This window comes from Oryza glaberrima, chromosome 7 (assembly GCF_000147395.1).
Source record: "Oryza glaberrima chromosome 7, OglaRS2, whole genome shotgun sequence".
NCBI lineage: Eukaryota > Viridiplantae > Streptophyta > Magnoliopsida > Poales > Poaceae > Oryza > Oryza glaberrima.
Genome location: NC_068332.1, coordinates 25654890 through 25682299, shown reverse-complemented (window position 1 = coordinate 25682299; position 27410 = coordinate 25654890). Strand labels below are relative to the sequence as shown.

At 43.4% G+C, this 27410-nt stretch overlaps 3 protein-coding genes and 1 long non-coding RNA gene across 4 annotated transcripts; all 4 read left to right on the top strand.

The window, feature by feature from the left end:
• On the top strand, positions 1-1214 carry LOC127779453 (uncharacterized). The gene has a single exon (XM_052306229.1). It carries the CDS (start codon positions 193-195, stop codon positions 820-822), a length of 630 nt encoding a protein of 209 aa, XP_052162189.1. The 5' UTR covers positions 1-192; the 3' UTR covers positions 823-1214.
• Positions 1215-6969: 5755 nt separating this feature from the next.
• LOC127779452 (probable potassium transporter 9) lies at positions 6970-11195 on the top strand. The gene is made up of 10 exons (XM_052306228.1): positions 6970-7332; positions 7430-7491; positions 7602-7836; positions 7960-8205; positions 8330-8383; positions 8763-9023; positions 9143-9195; positions 9292-9415; positions 9539-9793; positions 9979-11195. The coding sequence occupies exons 2-10, from the start codon at positions 7453-7455 to the stop codon at positions 11076-11078; spliced, it is 2367 nt and encodes a 788-aa protein (XP_052162188.1). The 5' UTR covers positions 6970-7332; positions 7430-7452; the 3' UTR covers positions 11079-11195.
• A 3483-nt stretch (positions 11196-14678) lies between these two features.
• Positions 14679-18462, top strand: LOC127780624 (uncharacterized). Its single transcript, XR_008018797.1, has 4 exons — positions 14679-14919; positions 15873-15954; positions 16813-17385; positions 17614-18462. It is a non-coding gene; the product is annotated as an uncharacterized LOC127780624 (long non-coding RNA).
• A 4986-nt stretch (positions 18463-23448) lies between these two features.
• Positions 23449-26160, top strand: LOC127779454 (CBL-interacting protein kinase 2). Its single transcript, XM_052306230.1, has 2 exons — positions 23449-23730; positions 24337-26160. Exon 2 carries the CDS (start codon positions 24651-24653, stop codon positions 25980-25982), a length of 1332 nt encoding a protein of 443 aa, XP_052162190.1. The 5' UTR covers positions 23449-23730; positions 24337-24650; the 3' UTR covers positions 25983-26160.
• The last annotated feature ends 1250 nt before the right edge of the window (positions 26161-27410 follow it).

The window sequence follows — 27410 nt, the reverse complement described above, 5'->3', positions numbered from 1 at the left end:
ACCAGCAACCAACAAACGCACATTGCGAATGCACAATTGGTGGCTAGCCCACTAGTCCTTGATAATCTACTGCATGCAACGCCCAAGAACAACAACAAGAAGAAGAGATATGGCGTAAAGCTCACGATCGAGCTGTGTCGTTAGTGGCGTCGTATCATTGCGTCGCATGCGCTGCGGTTGATCGATCGATCGATGCCGTCGCCGTCGTGTTGCTTGCAGTGCAATCCATGCGGTGGGATGCTCGCGCTCTTCAAGAGGCGCCCGCGGGCGCTGCTCCGCCGCGCCGTGGGCAAGATGAACAGCAGCCGGCGCCGGCGCCGCCGCGCGGCGGGCAGCTTCAGCTCCGTCCGCGCGGTGTTCTGGCCGCTCATGTCCATGCGCTCCGACGCCGACCGCAACGACGTCGCCGCCGCTGACCGGCCGCCGGCATCGTCGTCCACCGACGACGACAGCGGCGGCGGCGGCCTGCGCGCGCCGTCGCCGTCGCTCGACACGCCCGCGTCGACGACGGCCGCTCGGGTGCTGGCGCTGCAGGCCCAGCTCGGCGAGGCCGCGGCGGCGTCGACGAAGCCGAGCAGCGGTGGCGACGACGGTGTGGAGGAGGCGTGCAGAAGCTTCGAGAAGCATCTGATGGAGATGCTGGTGGAGGAGAGGAAGGTGAGGGACCTCATGGACGTCGAGGAGCTCCTGTGCTGCTGGGAGAAGCTCAGGTCGCCGGTGTTCGTCCAGCTCGTCGGCCGCTTCTACGGCGAGCTCTGCATGGACCTCTTCTCCGGCCGCGACACCGACGTGTCATCCGACTCCGAGGATTTGTCTCTCTGACATCCACGGACAGAACTGGGGTTTCTTTCCAACTGACAGGTGGACCCGGCTGTGGATATTTTTGTGGTCGTTTAAGCTGTTTCTGTGTTTTGTCAATCCGTGGAATGCCTATCCTACGTCAAAATCGTCCATCACCATCATAAAATCCTTCATCACCTTGTCAAATTACACTTTCGGTGAAGGATATGGCACCTTTCAACTTCCAGTTCGAGGGGATTTTGTACCTTTACCTTTGGCCTTTTTAATTCAAAATTCTGTCTCAGTACATTTAAGGGGGAAAAAAACTTCTTACGAAAGCATGCGAGTAGTAGATTCATGGGTGTACAGCTGTTATCACTATTGTTAAAATCCTAATACACATGAATATTATGCTTTTCTATAGGATTTAAATGAGGTCAAGGCCTCTATTCCTTTAAGCATATGCTAAGAAATGCACTCGCACTCACGTATGTGTATCATAGGCGGATCCAGGAGTGGTCCTGGTGGTTCCGGGAAAAAAACCCTAGCCCAACTGCCCAATACACGTATATAAATATGTGAAAAGAAACTTTTGGAAAAAGAAAAAAAATCCCTTATTAATATGTTATGATGCACATTTGATCAATTTATATCTCTAACCTTGTTATATTTAGGGTATTTAAAAATATTATATAAGTTGAACCACCCATATTAAAAATCCTAGATACGTAATTGATATGTGAGTGTACAGTGCGTCTTCCAGGTAAAGAAATAAAAATGATACTACCTCCGTTTTTTAATAGATGACGCCGTTGACTTTTTCTCACATGTTTGACCATTTGTCTTATTCAAAAAATTTATGCAAATGTATAAGATATAAATCACACTTAAAGTACTATGAGTGATAAAACAACCCATAACAAAATAAATTATAATTACGTAAATTTTTTGAATAAGATGAATGGTTAAACATGTGATAAAAAGTCAACGGTGTCATCTATTGAAAAACGGGAGTAGAACTTTTTTTTCTCTGTGCCTAGTATCCTCTTAAGCTTTGATTGGATCTTGGAATCAGACTTCAGCAGGTGTCTGCCTTCGCGTGGCCCTTGAACTAGAGAGCCCAATTATTAACTGGGCCTTTGTTTGGGCCTTATACGATCTACAGTTACATAACCAAATCACCGCGAATTGTACACATACGTAGTGACCAGTGACCACATGTTTGATTTGTACTTGTCAACTGACATCGACCTAACCAATCTAACGAAGTAACTATCACTGATTAAGCCATATGTGACCAAATTAAGAAAGCTTTTATCTTAGAGTTGCAGCAGCAGCCGCTATACTGGACCTGTCCGAGAGAGTTTCTACCGATTACAACTTTTCTCATAATCAAAGACTTTATGAAATAGTCTAGCTTTTTATCTAGATTTTAAGACAATATAGTTATAGAATTTAGAAAAATAAACTATTAGTCAAAAACTGAATTTTCTAGTTTATTCATATTCTCATAAGTTAGACTATCTGTCAATTCTTTCTAAGAATCACAATGAACATTTAAAAAAAAATTAGGACAGTCTTTTTTTCCTTGACCTATGGTGGCTTTTGAGCAGCAGCAGAGCGGCGGCTAGGTTGTACCGTTGTACCGTTGCAGCCTAATATGCCACAGCTATCGCAAATGATAAGCCAGCCTGAGAATCACATGCAGGCTTCAGAAGTACTCCTTTCGTTTTCGTTCTAAATTAGTTGTCTTTTTACCATTTAAATTTTATCTCATAATAGTTATCATTTTAAAGTCAATCATATCTTATTTGAATTTATTCTTATTCTACCCTCAACTATGCTTATATGCTCAACCATGCATTATTTGCATTATAGTTTTCGATCACTCGTTCTCTTCGGTTTCAGTGGAGCTGAAGTCCATCTTTCCGGAAGACTGTTTGTGGTCATCTGCTGACATTGCTGCTTTTGGGGACTTGCTGGGAGTTTAGTGGGGCTCCGCCCTCTCTTGCTCTAGGAGTTTTTATCCTCTTTAACTAGTCCTTAAACAATTCTTTTCCGGTTTTTTCTTCCTCGTCCCCTGGCAATGGCTTTCTAGCCGTTTATGTTGTGTAACCAAAACTCTGCTTTCTTCTAGTATATTGACGCACGATCTTTTTTGCATTCACGAAAAATTTGATAAAGGCATTATAATATTTTACTCCAAATCTTAGCATGTAGTACCAAATAATCTAGAACGTCAACTAATTTGGGGAGGTAGTAGTATTTGTAGGTTTGGTGCAGAGCAACCGGTGGCAGGTTGCGTGCATCTTCAGAAAAGAAATAAAAAGCTACTTCCTCCATTTCATATCATAAGACTTTCTAGCATTGCCTATATTCATATATATGTTAATAAATCTATTAACATATATATGAATGTGGGCAATGCTAAAAAATCTTATAATATAAAACGGAAGGAATACTAGCTTTCAGATTGGCATCTTTAGAAAGCCATGCGTTCATAGTGGACTCGAGCATTTCTAGTGCAATATGTTGATGGACGTCGATGGATCGTAGAGACGTAGACAAATGGAGGTTAGTACGTACCTTACAATTTATTCAGATTGGCATCTTCGAGAAGCCATTTTTTCATCTTGGACTCGAGCATTTCTAGTACAATCACGTCAATGGATCGTACTAGAGACGTAGAAACTAGTGTCATATATGGAGGCTGCCTAATGATTGAGTGAACATAATCATGCGTGATGAGTGTGTGAGTGACAAGTTGGAAATTAAAGGATCCATCAAATGTCTTGAACGAGATCACATCTTCGTTAAGTGCAGTAGACGACCCAACGGTAGCTGAACATGGAGGTGGTAACACGAACAAACGCTACCAACTTCACCCGTGCAGAAACACAGCAAAGTATAGCCAAGCTGGTGCACGGATTTGACCCCTAATCTGGTCGATTCCCAACTGTACACTGTACAGAAGAAACACAAAAATGATATTCCACTAGTATGCAGGTTAGCAACGACACGTGAGCATCACTTGTCCTCTAGGATCAGGGCAAGTTTCCAAAGCTTCACATGCACATGGATGGACACACACGACACATAGGGGTGGACAGAAAAAGACCGAACCGAAAAGATCGAGACCGAGAAATTCGGTCATCAATTCGGTCTTAGGCAGTGAAATACCGAATTTTGTTCGGTCAATTCGGTTAGTCTTCTCGGTTAATCGAATAGATCGAATAATAAAAAAATATCTAAATGCAACCTACAATCCACTATGTTTAATAGGATTAAACTCTTTTTTTCATATCTACTTCTTCTAGTCATGCAACATAATAAGATTCTTTACTCATAAGCGCACACGAATTTTTTTTGTGGTTTTTGTGTTAAAATTTCCATTATTTCTTTGCATATATGAAAATATTGTTGAATTTTGGTCAGGAGGACCGAGACCGAGACCGAATTTGTCGGTCCTGACATTTTTACGCTGAAATTCGGTCTCACTTTTCAAAAACCGAAAAGACCAAAGACCGAGACCGAAATGTTCGGTTAGACCAAATGCCCACCCTAACCACACACTCGCATGCATCTCCACACGTGGTCGGCCAAACCAAAACCACAACCCGAGCTACCAAACCCCAACACGCGTAGTACGATCGCTGTGGACCTTACAGACTGGCCCATGCTGTGTGTGACTGTGGATAGCAGCATGCTGCAAATCGAGCATGCATATAGCGCCGAAAGTGTCATTCTGATCACGCATCGATGCATGTTCCTTCTTCTGTGCAGCCATGTGAGATGAAGAGCAGAGAGGAAAATATACGACAAGGTTGTTGTCATCAATGAAGCTAGTACTGCTTTCATTCATGTCCGGGATTGCGATTTTGCCAATCCGGTCCTTACCGTCGACGAGGGACGAGAGGCACAGGAAAACCTGGCGAGTTTTCGGGGACCAAAAGCTGTAGGATTCGTTTCAGTCTTGAGAGAAACGTTATTTACATTGTCGTTATCGTTGGAGGCACGCGTTGCGATGCAGCCGGCGGCAACGGCAAACATGCAGACGGAGCCATGTGCTGCCTCTCGATCTCTTGAGACGAGCAGGTAGGCACTCCACGTTGATAGAAACAATGGAAATGGAAAGGATTGGTCCGATACGGCGCGGCGATGCAACTGATGTTAACGCTCTGGTTTCTGGAGGACTACCCAACAGCATCCCTCATCTTAATTCTGCTAACTAAATTGGACCAGTGGATCGGATAGTCCTTGTCCTTTGAATGAAATTGATGCTACCCTTTTTCTCAAAATTTACACCTTGTTTTCTACTAAACAATATGATTTTATAAAAAATAAATTCTATATAAAGATTACTTTAAAATAATTCTATATATTAATCATTTTTTAAATTTTTTTAAGCTATTAATTAATTAATTAATTATGTATTAATGAGTCGTAAGTTTTCATAGTATAGAGGTGTTTCTAATTGGCCAGTCCAAACTCAGTCTTATAGTATCCTATCATGTAAAAGGTTAATATACCATTATATTTATATTAAGTTTCATAAAACTACAAATACTTTTGTTAAATTATCACATAACTATAATTTTAAGATAATGTATCATAAAACTACAGATTTAATACTAACTTTATTATAGAACTACAGATTTAAGGTTGAGTGTTGTAAAACTACAAATTTACTAACAAAATTATCATAAAAATACAAATTTAGCATCAGTTTAGACAAAACTCGGATGTTTATAATTCAAATATAATATTAGTGCTAAGGATTTAAACCCCGAAATATGTAATTATGTGATAATTTTATTGTTAAATATGTAGTTTTATGATACTTAGTCTTAAATATGTAGTTTTCTGATAAAATCTGTAGTTTTGTGATAATTTGATCAAATATTTATAATTTTATGAAAATTACTCTTGTGTATATTCACAGTATATTACAAATGTTAATGTTTATATATCCGTACAAAATTCAAAGAGTTGAAAGATACCATGATACGTGTCATTGGCATGTGGGTCTAGAACTTAGATGTCATTCGGTTATTTTCATATAGTATGATGGTATTTTGTAACCTACGTATATCTGCAATGGTTTTTTTTATATATAAAAAAATTTAGCATACAATCTCCTCTAAAAAAAATATTACCAAGCCTGGGAGTGCCGGATACGATTCGCTTCGCTTTTATTCATATCCATGTGGCGTGGAACGGATCATCGATGGCACATCGCGGGATACTCGAGGAGATGGCCATGTGTTATTGGTACTTGCTTGATTCTTTCCATCTTTTCTTTATTTGATTGGAGAAAGAAAGAAACAGCTCAAACTTGTGTGGCCGGCACGGCTGTATTAATGTTCTCCGTTGCATCAGAGTCATATTTTGTCGATTCTTCAAATCCTCTTCTGGTCGTCGTCCTAAAAGATTAGTAGTAGCTCGTTTGGCATTTGAGATGCAGACATGGGTTGGGTGCAGAACTAGGGGAATGCTTTTCTGTCTTCTGCTGCTTCTTTGATTTCTTCAGAAGTTTCTTGCACACCAATGTGTATAGTAGAGAAGCCAAAAATGGGAATACGATCTCTTGGGTTTTGTGCTGTTACTAGCTCCTTGTTCTTGCCCTTTCAGCAAGCAAATATGAGATCTTTGCAGCTATAATTAATCAAGAACTGTTCTCTGTAAAAATAAATAGGAGTCCACTTTTGGACCAGTCACTGCATTAGAATGTAAACAATTCTTTCGCTTTCACAAGTTTACATAAGGTTCGGCATGAGTAAGATCACATTTTTCTCGAGACATAAGAAGTGGTAGGAGTCCATCTTTCAAAAAGAATTGGTGATCCGTTATCATCTATTCTTTTCGATTTGGACCTATCCTCTCCTCCCTGCCAAACTCTGAACTGACCAAAAAGGTTTGGATCTTTTTGCATTGGTTTGAGGCAAGAAGAAGAAGAGGTTGGAATGCGAATTCCACCATTAACGCAATAGTGATGATCTAGGGGAGGCTTCCCTGGTCTGCATTACATTCTGAAAGCAAAAGCTCATTGAGTCGGCACTTCCTGTGCTGTGATGCGAGAATGTGATTTCACATGCTTTTGTCCTTGGACCCACATGGCCTGCCCTGGCTGTTCCATTCGGTCATATGCCCAAAAAGCTCTCGTTAAATCCCCTACCTGCTGCACTTTGCCATCCATCGATTTGATTTTATATGATGCAACTTGGTGTTATCCCAACTTTGTAAGTTTAGTGTGATTATCTCTTTGAAGCTTAGGTAGAGGAGTGAGCACTAGTAGTTGATTAATAGGATTTGTATTGTAAGTGTGATACTGCTCCACCACACGTGTCTATATCGCTTCCTTCCATTCCATCACCTCGCATTCATTCCAATTAGTGATCTTGAGGGGCTCCATCTGCAACTTTTCACCTTGGATATATTTGCATCCTTGCTTTTCCCAGCTCTCCTCGCCCTTTCCCCTTCTTAGAGCTGATTCTCTCGATTGATTACCTAGTACTACTGCAATTCACATTGTCAGCTCTTGCTTGTTCCCAGGTGCGTCCTCTATCTGTGTTCAATCTTGTTCTTGGCCTGCAGAATCTATACAAGTTATGACAGTGTGTTGTATCTAATTCATCTTTTCTTGGAGCAGGAGGATCAGTTTCTTGCTGAGCAATGGATCCTGAGTTCGGGAGAGGCATGGCGCCTCGAAAGGTGAGAGAGCTTTTTCCAGCTTAAGCCGTGGTAGGTGATATCAATCCGGCAGCTAAGCTCGAACCAATGCAGAAGTGACTGAGGCAGAGTGACCTTTGCTGTTGCTGCAGAGAGAGCCATGGCGGACGACGCTGCTGCTGGCGTACCAGAGCCTCGGGGTGGTGTACGGCGACCTGAGCATCTCGCCCCTGTACGTGTACAAGAGCACCTTCGCGGAGGACATCACCCACTCGGAGTCCAACGAGGAGATCTTCGGCGTCCTCTCCTTCGTCTTCTGGACCCTCACCCTCATCCCCCTCATCAAGTACGTCTCCATCGTCCTCCGCGCCGACGACAACGGCGAAGGTAACCTCTCTCAAGCTGCTGCTGTTTTGTTTCTGCCTGCAAGATTCTGAACTCTGCCTCTCTGCAGTCTGCAGAAGATTCTTGGTGAGCTTATGTGTTGTTGTTGCGATTTGGATTTGGCAGGAGGGACGTTTGCGCTCTACTCTCTGATCTGCAGGCACGCCAATGTGAGCCTCCTCCCAAACAGGCAGGTCGCCGACGAGGAGCTCTCCACGTACAAGCTGGAGTACCCGCCTGAAGTGGCTAACAGGTCTCGAATCAAGGAGTGGCTTGAGAAGCACAAGACTCTGCAGACTGCTCTGCTGATCATGGTGATGATTGGAACCTGTATGGTCATCGGGGATGGCGTCCTCACGCCCGCGATATCTGGTAATCTTCAGACTGAGCTTTTTTTTTCCCCCTTTGGTTACTGTTCTTCGAAAATTGCGTACCTTGTTTGGAGAAAAGAGTTGCTTACATTTGGCTCTCTGCTATTTGATTTGTCTGTTTGCAGTATTCTCAGCGGTTTCAGGGCTTGAACTCTCCTTGTCCAGGGATCAGCATGAATGTAAAGTCTCAACTCTGAATTCTGAAGTGCAATTGTTTTTCTGTTCTAAGTTTTTCAGAACACCTTTATGAGTAGTACTCTAGCTGTAGCTAGTTCATGTAGTACTTCCTAATGATATAAACAGCCTAGCAAGACTGTTCAGCTTTGGGTAGATCTTTGTTGGTTGATATAATGAAAAACTGTAAGAACAGCCCCAAACTATACAAACTGCTGATAATGATCATGATTGGATTAGGAATTTTTGTCATAAACTGAATCTGAGAGAGAGTAAGGTGGAAGCTTTAAATGCAAAAGTACTAATACATTAATTCTACATCACCTGTAACCTTCACATTTTTTAGCTTCCTTGCCATGCTCATTTATGCGTTTTTCTGTGCAGATGCCGTCATTCCGATAACATGTGTCATATTAGTGTTCCTGTTTGCACTCCAGCATTACGGTACCCATCGTGTTGGATTTCTCTTTGCACCAATAGTCCTAGCCTGGTTGATTTGCATGAGCATGCTTGGCTTGTACAATATCATCCACTGGAACCCTCAAGTTTATCGCGCTCTTAATCCCTATTACATGCTCAAATTCTTGAGGAAGACTAAGAAGTCTGGGTGGATGTCCCTGGGGGGAATTTTGCTCTGCATGACAGGTAAAGTGAAGTATGCGTATGCTGAGATAAAGTTCATCCTTTCCCTTTGTAAGTTCTAAAATTGTTAGGAAATGGATTATTGGATGAAGTTAGCAACTCTGAAATGTTTGGCATTGCAGGATCTGAAGCAATGTTTGCTGATCTTGGCCATTTCTCCTACAGTGCAATCCAGGTAATTCGCTTGTCGTGAATTTTCAGTCCATGTGTTCCATGGTTTCATTCCTTCATTGTTTCTGTAAATCACAACTCTGAACCTTGATTTTTGCAGCTTGCTTTCACTACATTAGTATACCCTGCACTGATTTTGGGATACATGGGCCAAGCTGCGTATTTATCGAAACATCACACTCTGAACTCAACCTACCAAATTGGTTACTATATATCGGTTCCAGGTACTGAAACATCATCACTATTCTTCTGAACTGAACATGTGTAGCAGTTGATGGTTCTGAAGAACTGCACCTATCTAGACACACTGAAGTTACAGCATTTCTTTTGGCTTATGCAAAATGCAGAGAGTGTAAGGTGGCCTGTGCTTGTGCTGGCAATTTTGGCATCGGTCGTCGGAAGCCAAGCAATCATCAGTGGAACATTCTCCATCATCAACCAGAGCCAGTCACTCAGTTGCTTCCCAAGAGTGAAAGTGGTGCACACATCCGAGAATATCCATGGCCAGATTTACATCCCTGAGATCAACTGGCTGCTCATGGTCCTCTGCATTGCTGTGACTGTCGGTTTTCGCGATACCAAGCATATGGGAAATGCATCCGGTGAGTATCCATTACCATCCTGTCAGCTATACTTCACTGTAATTTCAGCTCTTTCTGATCACTTCAAGTATATATTTCATGATTAAAACAATGTTCATAATCCGATCAAACAAATGCTCTGAACTTCTGCAACAGATATGCATTAGAATTTCATTGCGTTGCTTAGAATGTGAGTTGTTGTGCAGGATTGGCAGTGATCACGGTGATGCTGGTGACGACATGCCTGACATCCTTGGTGATCATGCTGTGTTGGCACCGGAGTCCGGCGCTGGCACTCGTCTTCTTCCTCTTCTTCGGCTCCATCGAGGCGCTCTACTTCTCGGCGTCGCTGATCAAGTTCCGGGAGGGGGCGTGGCTGCCGATCATGCTGGCGCTCATCCTCATGGCCGTCATGTTCATCTGGCACCACACCACCATCAAGAAGTACGAGTTCGACCTGCACAACAAGGTGACCCTGGAGTGGCTGCTCGCCCTGGGCGACAAGCTGGGCATGGTGCGCGTCCCGGGCATCGGCCTCGTCTACACCGACCTCACCTCCGGCGTGCCGGCCAACTTCTCCCGCTTCGTCACCAACCTCCCGGCGTTCCACCGCGTGCTGGTGTTCGTCTGCGTCAAGTCCGTCCCGGTACCGCACGTGCTTCCCGCCGAGCGCTACCTCGTCGGCCGCGTCGGCCCGGCGGGGCACCGGTCGTACCGGTGCATCGTGCGGTACGGCTACCGCGACGTGCACCAGGACGTGGACTCGTTCGAGGCGGAGCTCGTCGAGAGCCTCGCCACCTTCATCAAGCTGGACGCGCTGTACCACCGCTGCAGCGACGCCGGCAGCGGGAGCGAGCAGCTCGACGACGGCCGCTACGAGCGCGAGAACGCGCTCACGGTGATCGGGACGAACCCTCTCCGGCGATGCCTCAGCTACGAGGCCTCCCACGACGGCGTGTCCTCGGTGGACGCCGCGCGCAGCCCGAACGGGATAGTGGAGGTCCCGGCGGCGGCGGCGGCGGCGCCGGTGACGAAGAAGGTGAGGTTCGTGGTGGAGGCGGCGAGCCCGGAGGTGGAGAAGGGCGTGGTGGAGGAGCTGCAGGAGCTGTGCGAGGCGAGGGAGGCCGGCACGGCGTTCATCCTGGGGCACTCGCACGTGCAGACCAAGCCGGGCTCGTCGCTGCTGAAGAAGCTCGCCGTCGGCGTCGGGTACAACTTCCTCCGGCGAAACTGCCGCGGCCCGGACGTGGTGCTGCGCGTGCCGCCGGCGTCGCTGCTCGAGGTCGGCATGGTCTACGTCCTATGACGTCACCACGAGATCTCATCGATCAATACCCTGTAAAAAAAAATTCAAAATCAAATCTCTCTGCTTGTATAAGAATTAAGAAGCAGATTGGAAGAAAATTGGGCGAATTTTCTCCGATTTTTCAGCTGCTTTTTTGGTCCGTGATGAAACCGGCGACGGCGAGACGCCGGTCAAACACTCGGAACGGGCAACGTGGGCTGCGAATAGAAATCGGCCCATTTAATGTCCGGCCCATGAACGTCCACTTGATGCAGCCTGTTCGACTCGGCTGACCCATGGGCTTGAACGGGGATCTTTTGTGGAATAAGTTCATCTACTGTCCCTCAACTTTACACCGAGTTTGTGTGGCATCCCTTATCCTCAATACCAGAAATCTTCACCCCTAAAATATACTCCCTCCGTTTCAAAATATTTAACACCGTTGACTTTTTAGTACGTGTTTGACCATTTGTCTTATTCAAAAAATTTATGTAATTGTTTATTCTTTTCATATCATTTAAATCATTGTTAAATATACTTTCATGTACACGTATAATTTTACATATTTCATAAATTTTTTTAATAAGACGAACGGTCAAACATGTGCTAAAAAGTCAACGGTGTCAAACATTTTGAAACGGAGGGAGTATAAAACCGTTCAATCTAGGTCCTATAGCAGTATAGATAAGTGGTTTTGTTGACGTGGCAATTTGACCCGGTCCACTCGTGCTGATGTGGTAAAAACGAAAGCATGCCCCACCTGTCATCCTCATTCTTCACGGTATCTCTTCCCCTGCTCTCTCTCTCTCCCTCCTCCCCTCTCTCCCCTGCTCTTGGTCTCTCCTCGGCTCCTCCCTCGACGAGGTGATGGTGGCGGCGGTCGTTGCAGCCGGGGCGGCGAGGAGGTGGCGTGGGGGCGTCGGCTGGGGACCACGCCAACGACGAGCCGACGACGGCCGACGGCTTGGGCCGGCGAGGAGGCGACGCCAACTAGGGGCGGTAAGGAGGCGGCGTCGGCGGCCTCGGCTGGGGACGTCTGCATCTGCTCCGCCGACTCCCTAGACCTGCACGCCTCGCAGCGAACGTCGCCGTCGTCATTGGCACGACGAGCAAACTCAAGAGGGAGTCGACGGCTCGACGCGGAGCGGCCGTCGGCAACGGTTGGCGGCGGCTCCGGTGACCTTTAGGCTAGGCGCCCGCCCCCGCGAACCACCGCCGGGAAGCTGCTGCTTCTGGCAATCTGGCCGCACGCCGACGAGATGGAGCAGCAGTATAGGGGATGACGGACGACGGCTTGGAGGTAGAACAGTGGTTTGGTTGCCGCCTTGCCTGAGGGAAATAAGCGACGAGTTTACCTTGCTCTTTCCCTCCTCGGTGAGGCGCTCCTGGACCGCGGAGCGGCGGCGTGGCGAGGAAGTTGTGCGCATGGAGCGCGGTCTGGGCAGGGGCGACGGCGATGAGCTCCCATGCCGCAAGGTAAACTCGTTGATTGGTTAATTGGTGTCAGAAAATCTGAATTTTCAGTCTTTGATTGGTTAATCGATGTTTTTTAGTTCATATGTTTGCTCTTTGATCGGTTAATTGGTATCGGAATCTAAATGTGTACATTTTGGTTTGTTAATTGAGGTGTCTGTATCCAGAGCTGTGCCGAATGTCCATGTGAAATTTACTTCTGCTCTTATCATGGTATCCGAGTAAAATTGTGGAGGTGGAGTTTCGACGCGGCTGCGGCGTCGTGCACGACGACGGACAGCGTCGGCCCGTCTGGAGGAAGGCGACGCCTCTCCCCTCCCCCATCTTCCGCCGGCCGCCTCCCCTCTCCACATTTCTCTCCTCCCGTCGAGGCCATGGTTGCCGCCGCTGTAGGAACTGCCGTGGTCGTGGCCGCAGAGCCCACCGCCCGCCCGTGGCCCAGCGCCGCTCCGCCCGCTGCCCGCCCATCGTCGCTCCGCTCGCCGGCCGCCGGCCTTCCTGACCAAAGAAGAGAAGAGAGAAGAGAGGGAAGAGAAGAGAGGGAGAAGAAAAGAGAAGAGAAAGATATGTGCAGTTGACATGTGGGCCCCACATACTTTTTTAAATTCTTTTTTTTGCTGACTAGGATGCTACGTCAGTAAAACCAGCCAGATATACTGCCATAGGACTTTTAGTGCACGGTTTATATAAGATTAGGGGTATACATTTCTGGTTTTGTTTGTAGGGACTTCAAATAATCTCGTTGTTAAGTTGAGGGACCTCCGGTGAACTTATTCCATCTTTTGTCGTGCGTGCGGCCCAATAACGAGACTGGGACCTATGAATATTAGGCCGAAATGGGATTTCGACGTACAAGAGGCCCATACCAGTTAGTCTAAACGGGATTTTGATTACGTGACGGCCATTTTGTGTGAACATGCGTCCCATTTTGTTTGGTCCATCGATTTATGTCCCAGGAGTTTCAGAAAGATGAAAGGAATAACACCACTTGCCGTAGCTTATCTTTACATCGAGTTTAGTTAACATCTCTTTAAAACGTAAAACTATAAATCTTCACATCACATCTTGGCAAAACTGTTTAAGATAGGTCCCATGACATTACGAATGGCTGGTTTTCACTAACTTGATATCCTAACCAGCAAAAATAAATAGAAAAACATATAGGGCCACATGTCAGTGTCCCACTTCTTTCTTTTATCTTTTTCTGCAACCGCGTAAGCTGTTTAGGGGTGGCGGTGAGGGAGGCAATGGGTGAGCCTATCCGTGCTCGAGCTCACGGCGCCTCTATGCAAGGAAAGCGAAGGCGGGAGAGTCAGGAAGAGGAAGAGGAAGGCGACCAGCGAGCCTGTCCAAGCTCAAGCTCGCCCGGCCTCCATATGAGAGAGGCAGAGGTGGTGGGCAAGCCCATCCAAGCTTGAACTCGCATGACCTCCGTGCGAGGAAGGCGTAGGAGGTAGCATGAGGGGTAGTCGTCGGCGAGCCCGTCTAAGCTCGAGCTCTCTTGACCTCCGTGTGAGGGAGGCAAAGGCGACCAGAGAGCCTGTTCCGTTCGAGAAGGAGAGGGAGGCAAGGGGCCGGTGAGCTCGCACTCCTGTGCGGTGCACATGTTGCGCCATTCCTCTTCGCAGCAGCGCACGAGCTTGGCCTTGGTGACCTTGGGTGCAGCCAGAGCGCCGAAGCGGGAGGGCCCCAAGTTCCTTTGCCAAGTGATGCCGGGAGGAGGACGCTAAGAAGCACGCCGAGGCTGCCACTCGCAAGGCTGAGAACCGTCGCCTCCGCCTCCGCCTTCGTGTCGTCCAAGATGGCCTCCTGTGTCGGCGCCCTGCTGGCGTCCAAGGTCACCCAGGCCAAGCTCACGCGCCAGCGACCTCGTCCGGATCTAATTTAATCTGGTATTGCAAGTTACTAGATGGCAAGATTTCTGGTATTATACGTTTTAGGGACGCGAATTAAACTCGACGGAAAATAAGGTATGTAAGTGGACTTGTTCCGAAAGAAAAAGGGTCCAGGTCTTAATAGCGGGCCGGGTACAAGCTCCGGTCCACCAAAGCTATTCGTCCTACGAGGCAGGCCGACTGGTGGGACTTCACGCATCGTCTCGTCCGATTTCTTTCTCGATCAAACGCCACAAAAAAAATCTGAGAAAATTCGAGGAGGGGCGCGGATATTGGCGCATCCTCGTGAGAAATTCCAGTCTAGATCGCTGGCGGGGTAGAGGGAGTAGCGAAAATGAGAAAAAAATACGTTGCGATTTTCATCTAATCGAGCCGTCCTCTCCATCTGGATCTGAATTCTGTGTTCTATGAGCGCCAGAGCATGTATGCCCTAGTAGAAACGATGCAGGCGAGGCTTCCGGGGTTCGTTCTGCTTTGAATTCCGCCTCGATAAGGTTACTAATCTCTATCCCCTTGGTCCTTCGATGAGAATCGTTCCTTGTTTCCGTAACTGCTCATGTGCCGTAGCATTATGTTCTAATTTTAAGATCAGCGTGATTCTGATATTCTGATTGAATCCCTTGCTGGAGTTAACCTGACAGTAATTTTTGAGTGAGAAGAACTTTTGTTCAGAACAAGAATAGCAGTACAGCTGCTTGTTTGATTGCATTGAGATTAGAAATTTTGGCACGATAGGAGGTGAGTATTTTGATTGTACAAGTGCACACCTCACTAACTTTAGTATATGTATCATTTATTTTGTAGTTCACTCCAAACAAAGGGTTACAGATGCAACAAATTGCGAAACATGGAACCTTAAGAATTTTGTCCACAACATATGTTTTACTTCTTTCTGACTTGTTTTTACTCTTACATTGTTTAAAAGAAGAGTCCCAGGGCTTTCCAAGTGCTCGATGTTCTGAAGAATCCTGTATGTACTTTAATACAACTATGACAATTAAGTTAGGCACCCTTGAACAGTGCATGATTAGAAGTTGTTAGGATGAAAGAATTTCCCATCAAATGGCAGATTGGTGCTGAGTCGAAGTACAAGACAACTTCTCGTTGTCTTTGCATTGCATTATGCAGCTGAACTGAACATGCGGTGATGGAATAGCCGAATAGACTAGTAGAAGCCTGCTCCAGTTACTAGCTGCTTGAGAGCACAAGAGCTCTTGCGACAAAGGGAGCATTGAAAAACAACAATTATGGAGTTAGTAGCGCAATATGGAGAGTTGTGTAATGCTCCATCATATTCTCTATCTAACGAGCGAGTATAAAATGGTTGTTTTGGTACAAGACTAATTTATTTTCCCTCTTGTTTTTTGATCAATCATGATGGCATCAATTCCTGAGCTTCTCATAACTTCAGATATATTTATGGATCCTTTATGTTTGTTTATTCTAGGCCTAGTTGCTTGCTTCAGGTGAAAGCACCACGAAGGGACTGGTTTAATTTGTCTGGTGGTTCTGGATATGAACAAGTTAAGGTACAATTAATCCTTATAATTTGTATTGTTGTTCTTGTTTCCAAGTCAAATTTCACATTCTTATTTACCTTGACTTATAAACTATACTATCACTTAAGTATATATGCTACATTTTCAAATATGACATCATGTTGTATCTATAGAAATGTTCTTAGTACAATGATGATGTACAACGTTAAATAATACTTCCTCCATTCCAAAATAAGTGTACTCCTCTAGTTCAAATTTGAAGAGAAGTGCACTTATTTTGGAACGGAGGGAGTAGAATAATATAGTTTCCTGGCATGATTATCTGTACATTGTTTGTTTTTGGAAGTCAATAACAACTCAACTGTGTTTAGTTTCTGAACTATGACATCATTTGAGAGAACTTAAGTATATATGCTACATTTTCATATATGACATCACGTTGTATCTATCGAAATGTTCTTAATACAACGATAATGTACAACTTTAAATAACAGAATAATTTAGTTTTCTGGCATGATTATCTGTACATCGCTTGTTTTTAGAAGTCAATAACAACTCAACTGTGTTTATTTTCTGAACTGTGACATCATTTCTGAGAACTAATTTATACCATGGTGAAAGCTTAGTGCCTGTCTTATTTAGGCTGAATGACGTAATACTACCAGTGCCTGGAATATGAAATAGGGAAGATATTTCGTTGTGCAATTGTAATTTGCCGATTGATTCAGACAGGAAACATTTGAATAAGAAAGTCTAATGTTCGCGAACATGATTAGGCCCCAATTTGATTCCTATTGTCGCCAATGTCTTGTTAGGTCAGTCGATTAGTCTAAGTTGCTGAAAATGACTTGTTCTCTACAATTTGTCAATTTCATAATCCTATGGCAGGGAATAAGTTTGCCCAAGCATCACCAATATGCAGAAGTTTCTGAGAAAAACTGAAAAACTGGACCTTAGCTCAGGAACACTGGATCCAGGCACTAGAGGTCACCTGTCCAGGTTGTGCTGGTTTTCTGTCCATTGTTTTGTCTGAACAAATGGAGAACACACACTATCTGGGGAAATAAATGAGTTGCAGATCAAGAGATACTACAACATCAGTGACTCTGATCATGTTATCAATCCGAATTTCCCTCTGATTTTGTCAAAACTGCTTAAGCTAACTTGTTGAGATGCTTAGCTCGCCTAACTATTTGTTTTCTGCCTGATGTCATGAGGTGTGATGGTGAACTGCTCAGGGTCAGTCTCAACTTGCCACTCAAGAAGGGTACAGGTGTCGAGCTGCAGTAGGAAAAGGGCCCACGGTATCAGAATCAGCTCAACCAAGGACTGAGAGGTGGGCCCAACCTTGCTACGTGGGTGCATGTGGCTCGTAGACGTGCACTTGCACAGCATGGTATGTGGGGCCAGACCAGGAATATATATGGGCATATGGCGTATCAGTTTCAGAAGCTTTGAAAGGTACGAATCAGTATTTGCGAGCCTGCATCATGTAGGGTAAAGATTTTAGGACCCTGTTTTCTCTGTCTTGTCGAAGTCTATAAAACAGTGCAAATAATTAATTAAAGCGTGTAGTTAAGTGCGACCTAATTGCTCGACACGTACTTTATACTCATTAATAATTCTGGCGACAAGCAAACATGCGATGGACAGAGCTTTCATCTACTTACAATCACTATTTCGATGTAGGTTGGACCTACTAATTGTGCAATCAGTGTACCATTCGCTTTGGCCCTGATTAATCACAGGACAAATGGATCAACCTACAGCCCGGGAGAAAGCAGAAAGCATCATGCATTTCCAGGAACCGATTATTCGGATTCAGATGCCTCTAAGGTTCGAAAAGCCATGATTGCAGCAGCAAACAGACATCAAAATTTTGATTCGGAGAATGCAGTTAGTCAACAGCAATGTGCGGATGGTCCAAGAGATTGAAATGTTCAGAGCGACGCAGCCCAGAAAATGATTTTAGAATGGCCATGTTTTGGCCGTTCGTCCACCGTAAACAAGCAGCCAAACTGGAATTACTTGCACCTTCAGAGACGGCGACAACATCCTGCAGTGGACAAGCAGCGGCTTCTGGATCATCACGGGAGCTAGCAGAGCTTGAGGGAGACTTGCCACATACCAACAAATGGCCCATGCCCCTACTGCCCCACCATTACTATTGTTTATTTTGTCTAATTGTTTACACTGCACATAACCACATACTGATTTTTTCTCCATTTTAGAATCTTGGGCTGAAGAACGGCTGCAGAAACCATTTTTATTTCTGAAGGGTAAGCTGCAGAAGGTTTGGTTACTCCACTACTATAGTTCCTGTACTTTATGTTCAGTGGAATTCAGAGTTCAGACAACTTAACGTCTTAGTATTGGAAGTTTGGTTGGAATTGGAACAATGTGACCGAAAAATTAGAAGTTTATGTATGTAAGAAAGTTTTGATGTGATGGAAAAGTTGGAAGTTTGGAACTAAACAAGGCCTTATTACCTTAATGAACAAACTACTGAGTAGTAGTACTGGGTAGTATGTACTTTGATGGACGTCTCATTCATCTTTGGGAGAAATCCCAACTGTTTGGTGATGGATCCTTACTGATCACGACATATAAGATGGTCCCTCTCTGGTATCAATTTCTAGGAAGGCAAGGTGCTATGACAGTCTCTTCTACTAGTGGTGTATGTGTATCTCCGGAAAAGAGAATCGAATCTGGTCATCACCATGTCCATTCATTCCAAGGTGAAAACAACCTTAGTACCACCTATTGCTGTCCCTTTTTTTCTTTTTCGGAAAAAGCATATGAAAATCAACATCCTAGCATTAATTTGGCTATGAACATCGCATGCTTTCCTTCATAGCTGAGTCCCTAGAGGCCCTTTTTTCAGACAAGGTAAAAAGGCCTAGAAGGCAACCCCTGAGGGCAAGTACTACGAGTCTCTACACATTGCCTCTAAATTTGCCACATAAGATTAGATGATGAGGTGGAGGAGAGAAGTTAGGAGAGAGAATGAGCCACCCCTCATGCAAGAGGTAACCTCTACACAATATCCAAGAAAAGTGCAAGATGATGTGAGAGTAGACTAATATTGGGGTTTGTGTATTAGATGTGATATGTTGTATGTGTTGCCTCTTAATTAATGAGAAGATGACATGATCTAAATTAGATGTGACATCCACCTCCACTATAAAACTTGCCCTCAAGCCCTGCGAACTTCCTCCCTTTTTTAGGCTATCTTGATCTCATGAGGTCCTTATTTTCTTTAGTAGTTTCTATATTTTTCTCCTTAACAAATCTGACATCTGGATACACATATGCAAAAAAAAAAACTATTTGCTTATTTCTTAGTAGCTTTGTGATATTCTCCTTAACAAATCTGACATCTTTATACACACATGAAAAAAAAGAGATAATTATTCTTATTTGCTTCGGGTGAACAAGTCAGTACAATGTAACTTAATATAGAGATTCATATGTGCAATAGAAGTGGACTAAAATACTAAAAATACACTAACTAGTATTTAAATTTTAGACCTGTCTTTCATGGCTAGTAAGTTGCATGCACCGATGTATCTCACCTGGAGCTTTACGTGATGTGAAATAGTAGTCATTCCATCTGTTTTTTCTTATAAAACGCGATAAACCCAGCCTCTAAATTTAACAGGATGTACATGGCCAATACACGAGCGCATAGTCTCCAAACACCTTACACAAGGTCCAAACAACCATTAGCCCAACATGATACAAATACCACTAAACTTATTCTAACCTTCAAAAGTTTGCAACCCTCTTTCACTGGTTGCTATCATCTTCGATTAAGACCATTGCCTCGCCCAATAGGTCCTTTTGAAGATAACCTGCAAAAATAACTTAATCTTGGAGCCATTGAACACCAATTATTTCTACAGGTCTAAATAGCTCAACACAATGCCGCAATTCTCACAAAAAATTGATATTTAGCCAATTACCAAAAAAGTTAGCGGCAATAGTAGGCGGTTCGAGCCAAAAGCTATGCATACGGCCTTCCAAATACCTCTGGCAATTTGGCAATCGAAAAATATATGTTGTGTTGTCTCATTAGAATAAAAAACAATGGTTAATGCTACCTTTCCATCTCTTTTCACCAAAATTGTTATCTTTAGTTGACACAACCGCTATCTTTTAAGTACCAAAGACATTCAATCAGTACACTCATTTCGTTCTAAAATAAACTAACCTAATATATAATATAACATTTTCTATTACAATAAATCTGTTCTGGTATGTTCAGATTTATTTTACTATAAAATATTCTATTTTATCTTAGAATCATTTGGTCTTGGGACGTGAGGGTATGTTAACGGCTAGCGTCCATGCGTACTTTTATGCGACGTCACAGCACACATGGGCATCTCTATCTATGTTCGTTTTTAGGACACGTGCATCTCCATTGATCACAGCAATTAAGGCTGCCTAATCGATCATCAACTGTTGTCATTGAACCCTAGCGTGACGGAACAGAATGAATAGGACGTTGTACAAGAAACGAGTGTGCTAATGAAGATTGAAGCACCTCATGTTAGGCAACATCACCGCGAACAACTCAACTACTAACTATTCTTGGTTGACACAGGCACATTTTTAACTATTTGCTGATTAACCGTGGTTTATTTACCATAAGTTGCAGCAAGCTCCGTGTAGTCAACCCCTTTGTAGTACCGGATTTTTAACCGGGACTACGAATCCGGGACACTATCTTTAGTCCCAGTTAAAATAACCGGGACTAAAGATAGCAGCACAGTCCCGGTTGGTCACCATTTTTTTCTTTTTTTTATTTTCATTGTTTCTTTCCAAATAGTTGCTCCTTCCCAAATCTCCCCAAATATCCCAAATATCCCAAAATCAAAGTATCATCCTCAAATCAATGAATCATTCACATCACAAATTCTCAAAAAACTACAACTCAAATTCTTAAAGAAATACATCACAGATCCAATGAATCACAAGTTCTTAGATCCAAATGTATCAAAAATTCGGGAAAAAAAAGAAAATTGTGCTTCCGCTGCCGCCTCCCCCCTCCGGCAAAGGAGAGGGCGCCACCGGCCGCTAGCTCCTGCCATCGCCGCGCTCCCTGCCGCCGCGGCCCGCCGCCAGCCGTCGCCCGGGCACGCTCTGGTAGAGGAGGAGGAGGAGGAGAGGGGAAGGGGAGAGGGGAGAGGAGAAGACTCTGTGGCATAATGCCAGATCCGATCTGAGGTTGCTGTTTATGAGAGCTAGGGAGTAGAGAGAGAGGAAGGGGATGGAACGATAACATCCAGACTCTGTGCCGCGCGCGGTTGGTTTTATTTTTGGTCCCGGTTGGTATAAACAACCGAGACTAAAAATCTATTTTATTTTTAGTCCCGGTTGTTTATACCAATCGGGACTAAAGATAATTAGGGCCTGAATTCGACCCGGTGACTTTTTGAACCGGGACTAAAGATCAAATTTTTTTAACCGAGACTAAAAATCGTTTTTAGTCCCGGTTTTTAATGGAACCGAGACTACTGTAGAATTTGGTGGACCGACCAAAGATGGTTTCTCCACCAGTGACCTGACATGTCTGGTTAATTGGATTTCTTCATCCTAAGAGGAAATTGATCAAAAACTGGCTATCAGAAGCAACCTAATTAATTAATCTAGCTGGCCCGGCCGGCCAGGTGGTGCGATTTGATATTTTATCAATGTTCATATATATATTAGATAATATTGTTATAATATATGGCTAATTAAGAATGGTACTATTATTGATACTAAAATAAGGTGTATTATTATTGTGGGTGAGGATACTATAAAAGTTGCCATACAAAATGTTGTATGCACGTGCTATATATGTATACGTTTTATAGCATTGTCACTGTGCAGTTTTGTCAAAAATTGCCAGTATTAGTTACTAGTTTCTCAGCTGACAAAGAGATGGACAAACTGATCAACTAGCTAGTAGTAGCAGATTTTACTTTCTGGACTCGTATATACTCCCTCCGTTTCAAAATATTTGACACCGTTGACTTTTTAACACATGTTTGAACTGTTCGTCTTATTAAAAGGTTTGTGAAATATGTAAAACTATATGTGTACATTAAAGTATATTTAACAATAAATTAAATATATAAAAATAATAAACAATTAATTAAATTTTTTGAATAAGATAAATGGTCAAATACATACTAAAAAGTCAACGGTGTCAAATATTTTGAAACGGAGGGAGTAGAAGAAAACAAAGTGTTAGTAGAGAAAATTAAACCAAAACGTTTACTACATTTTCTACTGTTTAATTGTCGCCGACCATGACGTGCTAGCTTCTACTTGACTACGTGGAGTGTTTACAGCGGACGAAACCTGCCGTGTTTTGGTTACTTCCTCTTGGTTTCCACACACTTCACTGGCATCGGCAAAGATCTAGCTAACCAGCACATGCCTAAGACTAACCGGTAGACCAAATCACATTTCTCTCCTTACGCTTATTTTGCGGTTGATCCTGACGTGAGCCAAGAAGGAGCTAAGCTAAGCGATAATATCAATGTTGTATCTGTATAACTGTACTTATATAATACTCCCTCTGTTTTAAAATATTTGATGCCGTTAACTTTTTAGCATATGTTTGACCGTTCGTCTTATTAAAAAATTTAAGTAATTATTAATTCTTTTCCTATCATTTAATTCATTGTTAAATATATTTTTATGTAGGCATATCATTTTACATATTTCACAAAAGTTTTTGAATAAGACGAATGGTTAAACATGTGCTAAAAAGTCAACAGTGTCAAACATTTCGAATCGGAGGGAGTACTACTATACTGTGTACAATTCCAAAGTTTTCAGTTTGACATGTACACTGTAATTGATTTTCGTCTCTGTTCGTAAATATTTATTAGCAGGCACTATTTACATTTCAACTTTGATCGTCCGCCGTTTTTAAGAGAAAATCTATACTTACCATATTATCAAAATGAAGGTGTATTACGCCTGAAATATAAGTAGTAATCTTTCGTTCATCGTAGTCTAAACCATTTAAATTATTAAGCGACCAAAAATTGAAATCGTGATATTCAATAGTGACAAGTATCTCGAAACAAAGAGAGTAACATACATAATCATCCTCTGTAATGGTGTGTAAGCTCAGAATCACTAAGTGGACCTATAATTTTGCTCCAGTTAAATCTGTTGGGCAAATATACCTGGAACCATGGAGAGAAATCAGAGCAAGGGAGATTGAAGAAGGTAGTTTTGGTTTGGTGGCACACAGATCTCCATGTCGGCCTATGCCGCCTATCATCATCATTCCACTAGTAGCAAAACGGACGGCCCTGGAAGCTGGAACAAACAGAAGAAAACAGCAAACAAATTGCCCCTACGCGACGTAGGCAAAGCCAGCCAAGGCAGCCCACCAATTATTGGTGGGCCCCACTAATCAGGGACAGTAAACCGGCCTTTTTTACCCGCCGCACCAACGGCAGGCGGGCGCTCCAGGAGGTTTCGCTTCGCAGTGAAAAAAAAAAGAAAAAAAAAGAAGAAACGGAAGCGAATATCCTACGGCACTTGGGCTTGGCTATAAAATGGAGCCGTCTTTGAGGCCTGAACGAATTGCTGCGCCGTGCTCGAACAGATCTCGATCTCGATCTCGATCTCCGCACGCACCAAGGCGAAGCCAATTCCACTACCACCGCTCTTCCTTCTTCTCACTCCTTCTCGCGACTGCGGCGAGGGTGAGTCTCCTGTCGTGAGAATTTCGGTCTACCGGCGGCAGCGGCGGCGTTGGGTGTTCTTCGCGTCGTCAGACGTCGGGATCTGGTACGGTTCTCCTTATCTCTGGTTGTTGATAATCTATATGGATCTATGGTTTGTTGGTTCGTCTGTATGTGAAAAACATCATCTTGGGTTTGCGAGGGGTGGGTTTCAGATTCTCAGGTCGAGTCTCCAGTACACTGGTTGAGTGCTCGTTTCTAGATCTGTATTTGTTCTGCAACGCGAGGTGTTGTGGTTGATGCGATTCATGCGAAAACTTAATCTGTCATACATACTTGGAAGGGTAAAAAAAGAAAAAAAATAATCTCCTTTCTACTGGAGATGCATAGCGTGGGAATTATAATTAGCCTCTTGTTATCTGCTAGCCTGGTTGTTGAGCGAAGCTTTCGGATCCAACCTTTTAATTCAGGGTAGCTTTATGTAGTACAGAAAACTGTGTAACTGTATTGTGTTTCCTGTTACTTTCTTTTAAAACAAGTTCTGGTTGAAAAGCGTAGAAACAGTCTTAACTGGCATGTCTTGTTTTCATGCATATGTGCTGTGCAGTAGATTAATCCTTTTACCTAGAACTTCTCAATTGAGTTTTATGTTAGTTGATTCCAACTAGTAGTTGTCCATGACTGACCTTATTGCATCTTCTTCTTTTGGCAGAATTACTAGACTTCCAATAAGAAGGAAACACCTTAGGGAATGCAGAAAGATGTGCTTGCATGCTAGAGAGCTACCTTGTGAGGGAATTGGCAGGGTAGCAAGCCATATTTCTCCTTCCACAACTCTTCATGACATTGGAACACAAGAGTATATACAGCGCTTGCTCCATGTGCTCTCGCACTATGGGGTTCGACGTGGCAACTCAACCATCTTCTTAGATCACCATCTTGGTGGAGACGGTTGAAGTCACCTATCATTTCTAGGCTCCTGGTTACCACACTTTGAGCTTTGGGATTACTGCTTTCTTTGGCGTGATGGCGGAGCAGAGAGGAAATATGTTGATGAAAAAGTATGAGATGGGGAAATTACTCGGGCAAGGAACCTTTGCCAAGGTTTACCATGCCCGTAACACCGAGACTTCTGAGAGTGTTGCTATCAAGATGATTGATAAAGAGAAGGTTTTGAAAGGCGGGCTCATGGATCAGATCAAACGTGAGATTTCTGTGATGAAGTTGGTGAGGCATCCAAACATTGTGCAGTTATATGAGGTCATGGCTACCAAGACTAAGATATATTTTGTGCTGGAGCATGTCAAAGGTGGAGAGTTGTTCAACAAAGTTCAGAGAGGAAGACTAAAGGAAGATGCAGCAAGGAAGTACTTCCAACAACTGATTTGCGCTGTTGACTTTTGCCACAGCAGGGGTGTTTATCACCGTGATTTGAAGCCAGAAAATCTTCTTCTTGATGAGAACAGCAATCTGAAGGTTTCAGATTTTGGCCTAAGTGCTCTTGCTGATTGCAAAAGACAGGATGGGCTGCTCCACACAACCTGTGGCACACCTGCTTATGTTGCTCCAGAAGTGATCAACAGAAGAGGCTATGACGGTGCTAAGGCTGACATATGGTCTTGTGGAGTGATACTCTTTGTGCTATTGGCCGGCTATCTACCTTTCCATGATAAGAACTTGATGGATATGTATAAGAAGATTGGGAAAGCAGAATTCAAATGTCCAAGTTGGTTTAATACCGATGTTCGAAGGCTCTTGCTCAGGATACTTGATCCTAACCCAAGTACAAGGATCTCAATGGACAAAATCATGGAAAATCCTTGGTTTAGGAAGGGTCTCGATGCAAAGCTGCTCAGATATAATCTACAACCAAAGGATGCAATTCCTGTTGATATGAGCACAGATTTTGACTCCTTCAATAGCGCTCCAACATTGGAGAAGAAGCCGTCCAACTTGAATGCTTTTGATATAATTTCTTTGTCAACTGGACTTGACCTCTCTGGTATGTTTGAGGAGTCTGATAAGAAAGAGTCCAAATTCACATCCACCAGTACAGCTTCAACAATCATATCTAAGATTGAGGATATTGCCAAGGGCTTGCGGTTGAAGCTCACAAAGAAAGATGGTGGACTGTTGAAGATGGAAGGCTCCAAGCCTGGAAGGAAAGGTGTTATGGGCATTGATGCAGAGATATTCGAGGTTACCCCAAACTTTCATCTTGTGGAGCTAAAGAAGACAAATGGTGATACACTTGAATACCGTAAGGTCTTGAACCAAGAGATGAGACCAGCTTTGAAGGACATAGTCTGGGCTTGGCAGGGTGAGCAACCGAAGCAGCAGCAGCAGCCAACGTGCTAAAAAACTTTGACAAGGGCAAGTTTTTTGCAATTTGAGTCGACTTCCAATCGTTTATGTATTTCTGCAGCTTTTGTTCCTCTTGTTATTCATTTTCATTCCTCATGTATTGTTAATATTAATATCGATGCTATCTTCAAATGAGGATTTATTTGAAAAAAATGTTGAGTTTGTTTCTGGATGTTACTGTTTTTGCTCATGGAGAACTGTAATACTGACATTTTTCATTTATCATGACGCAAAAAGATGCATATTATAAAAAAAATCGATCAAAATTTGTTCAGCTGACTAAGTTGCAAGCAGACAGGGTTCAGTTTTGTAGGTCTCAGTCCACTTCTTTGTGCTGAAAATTGAATTCCAAGTAATATCTCGAGCTAACCTCCTTTGATCTGCACTATGATTAAATACATCGCAGCTTTGATCTGTAGCCGAGAAGATATCATTAGAAAGCTTGCTAGGTGGGTAGCATCACTCATTTTCTAAAAGCTAATACTTTTTATTTCATAACACGCTTTAGTGAGAGAGTGCACTAGCAAACATAGGCTGTGGCCCAGATGTAATTGAGAGTTTTGTCCTCTGCAAAGTTCTCCTTTCACTCTCTACTTTTTCAAGTTGAAGTAAAAAATCACAGGTTTTGCATATATCAAACGGGCTTAAGTGGTAGACTTTTATGTATTGGTACATGCATACAGCTACACAAATATACAATTACCAGGATGCTGAACTATGCATACAACAGCTACACAAATATACAATTAACAGGATACTGAACTAGAGTACTAGACGCATACTAGAGGATGCAGAACTATGCATACAGCTACACAAATATACAATTAACATGATGCTGAACTAGAGTACTAGACGCATACTAGAGGATGCAGCTGCTACAGAACAAGACACATGAGGCCCAGATTCATGCATCTGTAGTTCAAAACTTCGTTTACCTTGATGAACTATTCAAATATAATCAGTAGATGTGATGAACCCGGACACATGAGGCCCAGATTCATGCATTTCTGTAGTTCTAAACTTCGTTTACCTTGATGAACTATTCAAATATAATCAGTAGATGTGATGAACCCGGACAAGTTTAGAGGGAAAAGGTAAATAGAAGAGGAGGAACTATTCAAATATAATCCGTAGATGTGATGAACCCGGACAAGTTTAGAGGGAAAAGGTAAATAGAAGAGGAGGAGAATCTGAACAAGTAGTCAAGTTGTTCGGATTAAATAGAAGAGGAGAGGGGGAAAAGGTAAGTAGAAGAGGAGAATCGGAACAAGTAATCAAGTTGTTCGTTTGGAGTTGCTATGATCTGCAACGTACTAGGTTTGTTTTTTTCCTCCAAAGTCACTCAAGCAAGGACCTATGATTTACATTTAGTTTTAGGTAATTGGTGGAATCAATTTTCCTTGGAGGAAAATAAAAAATAGG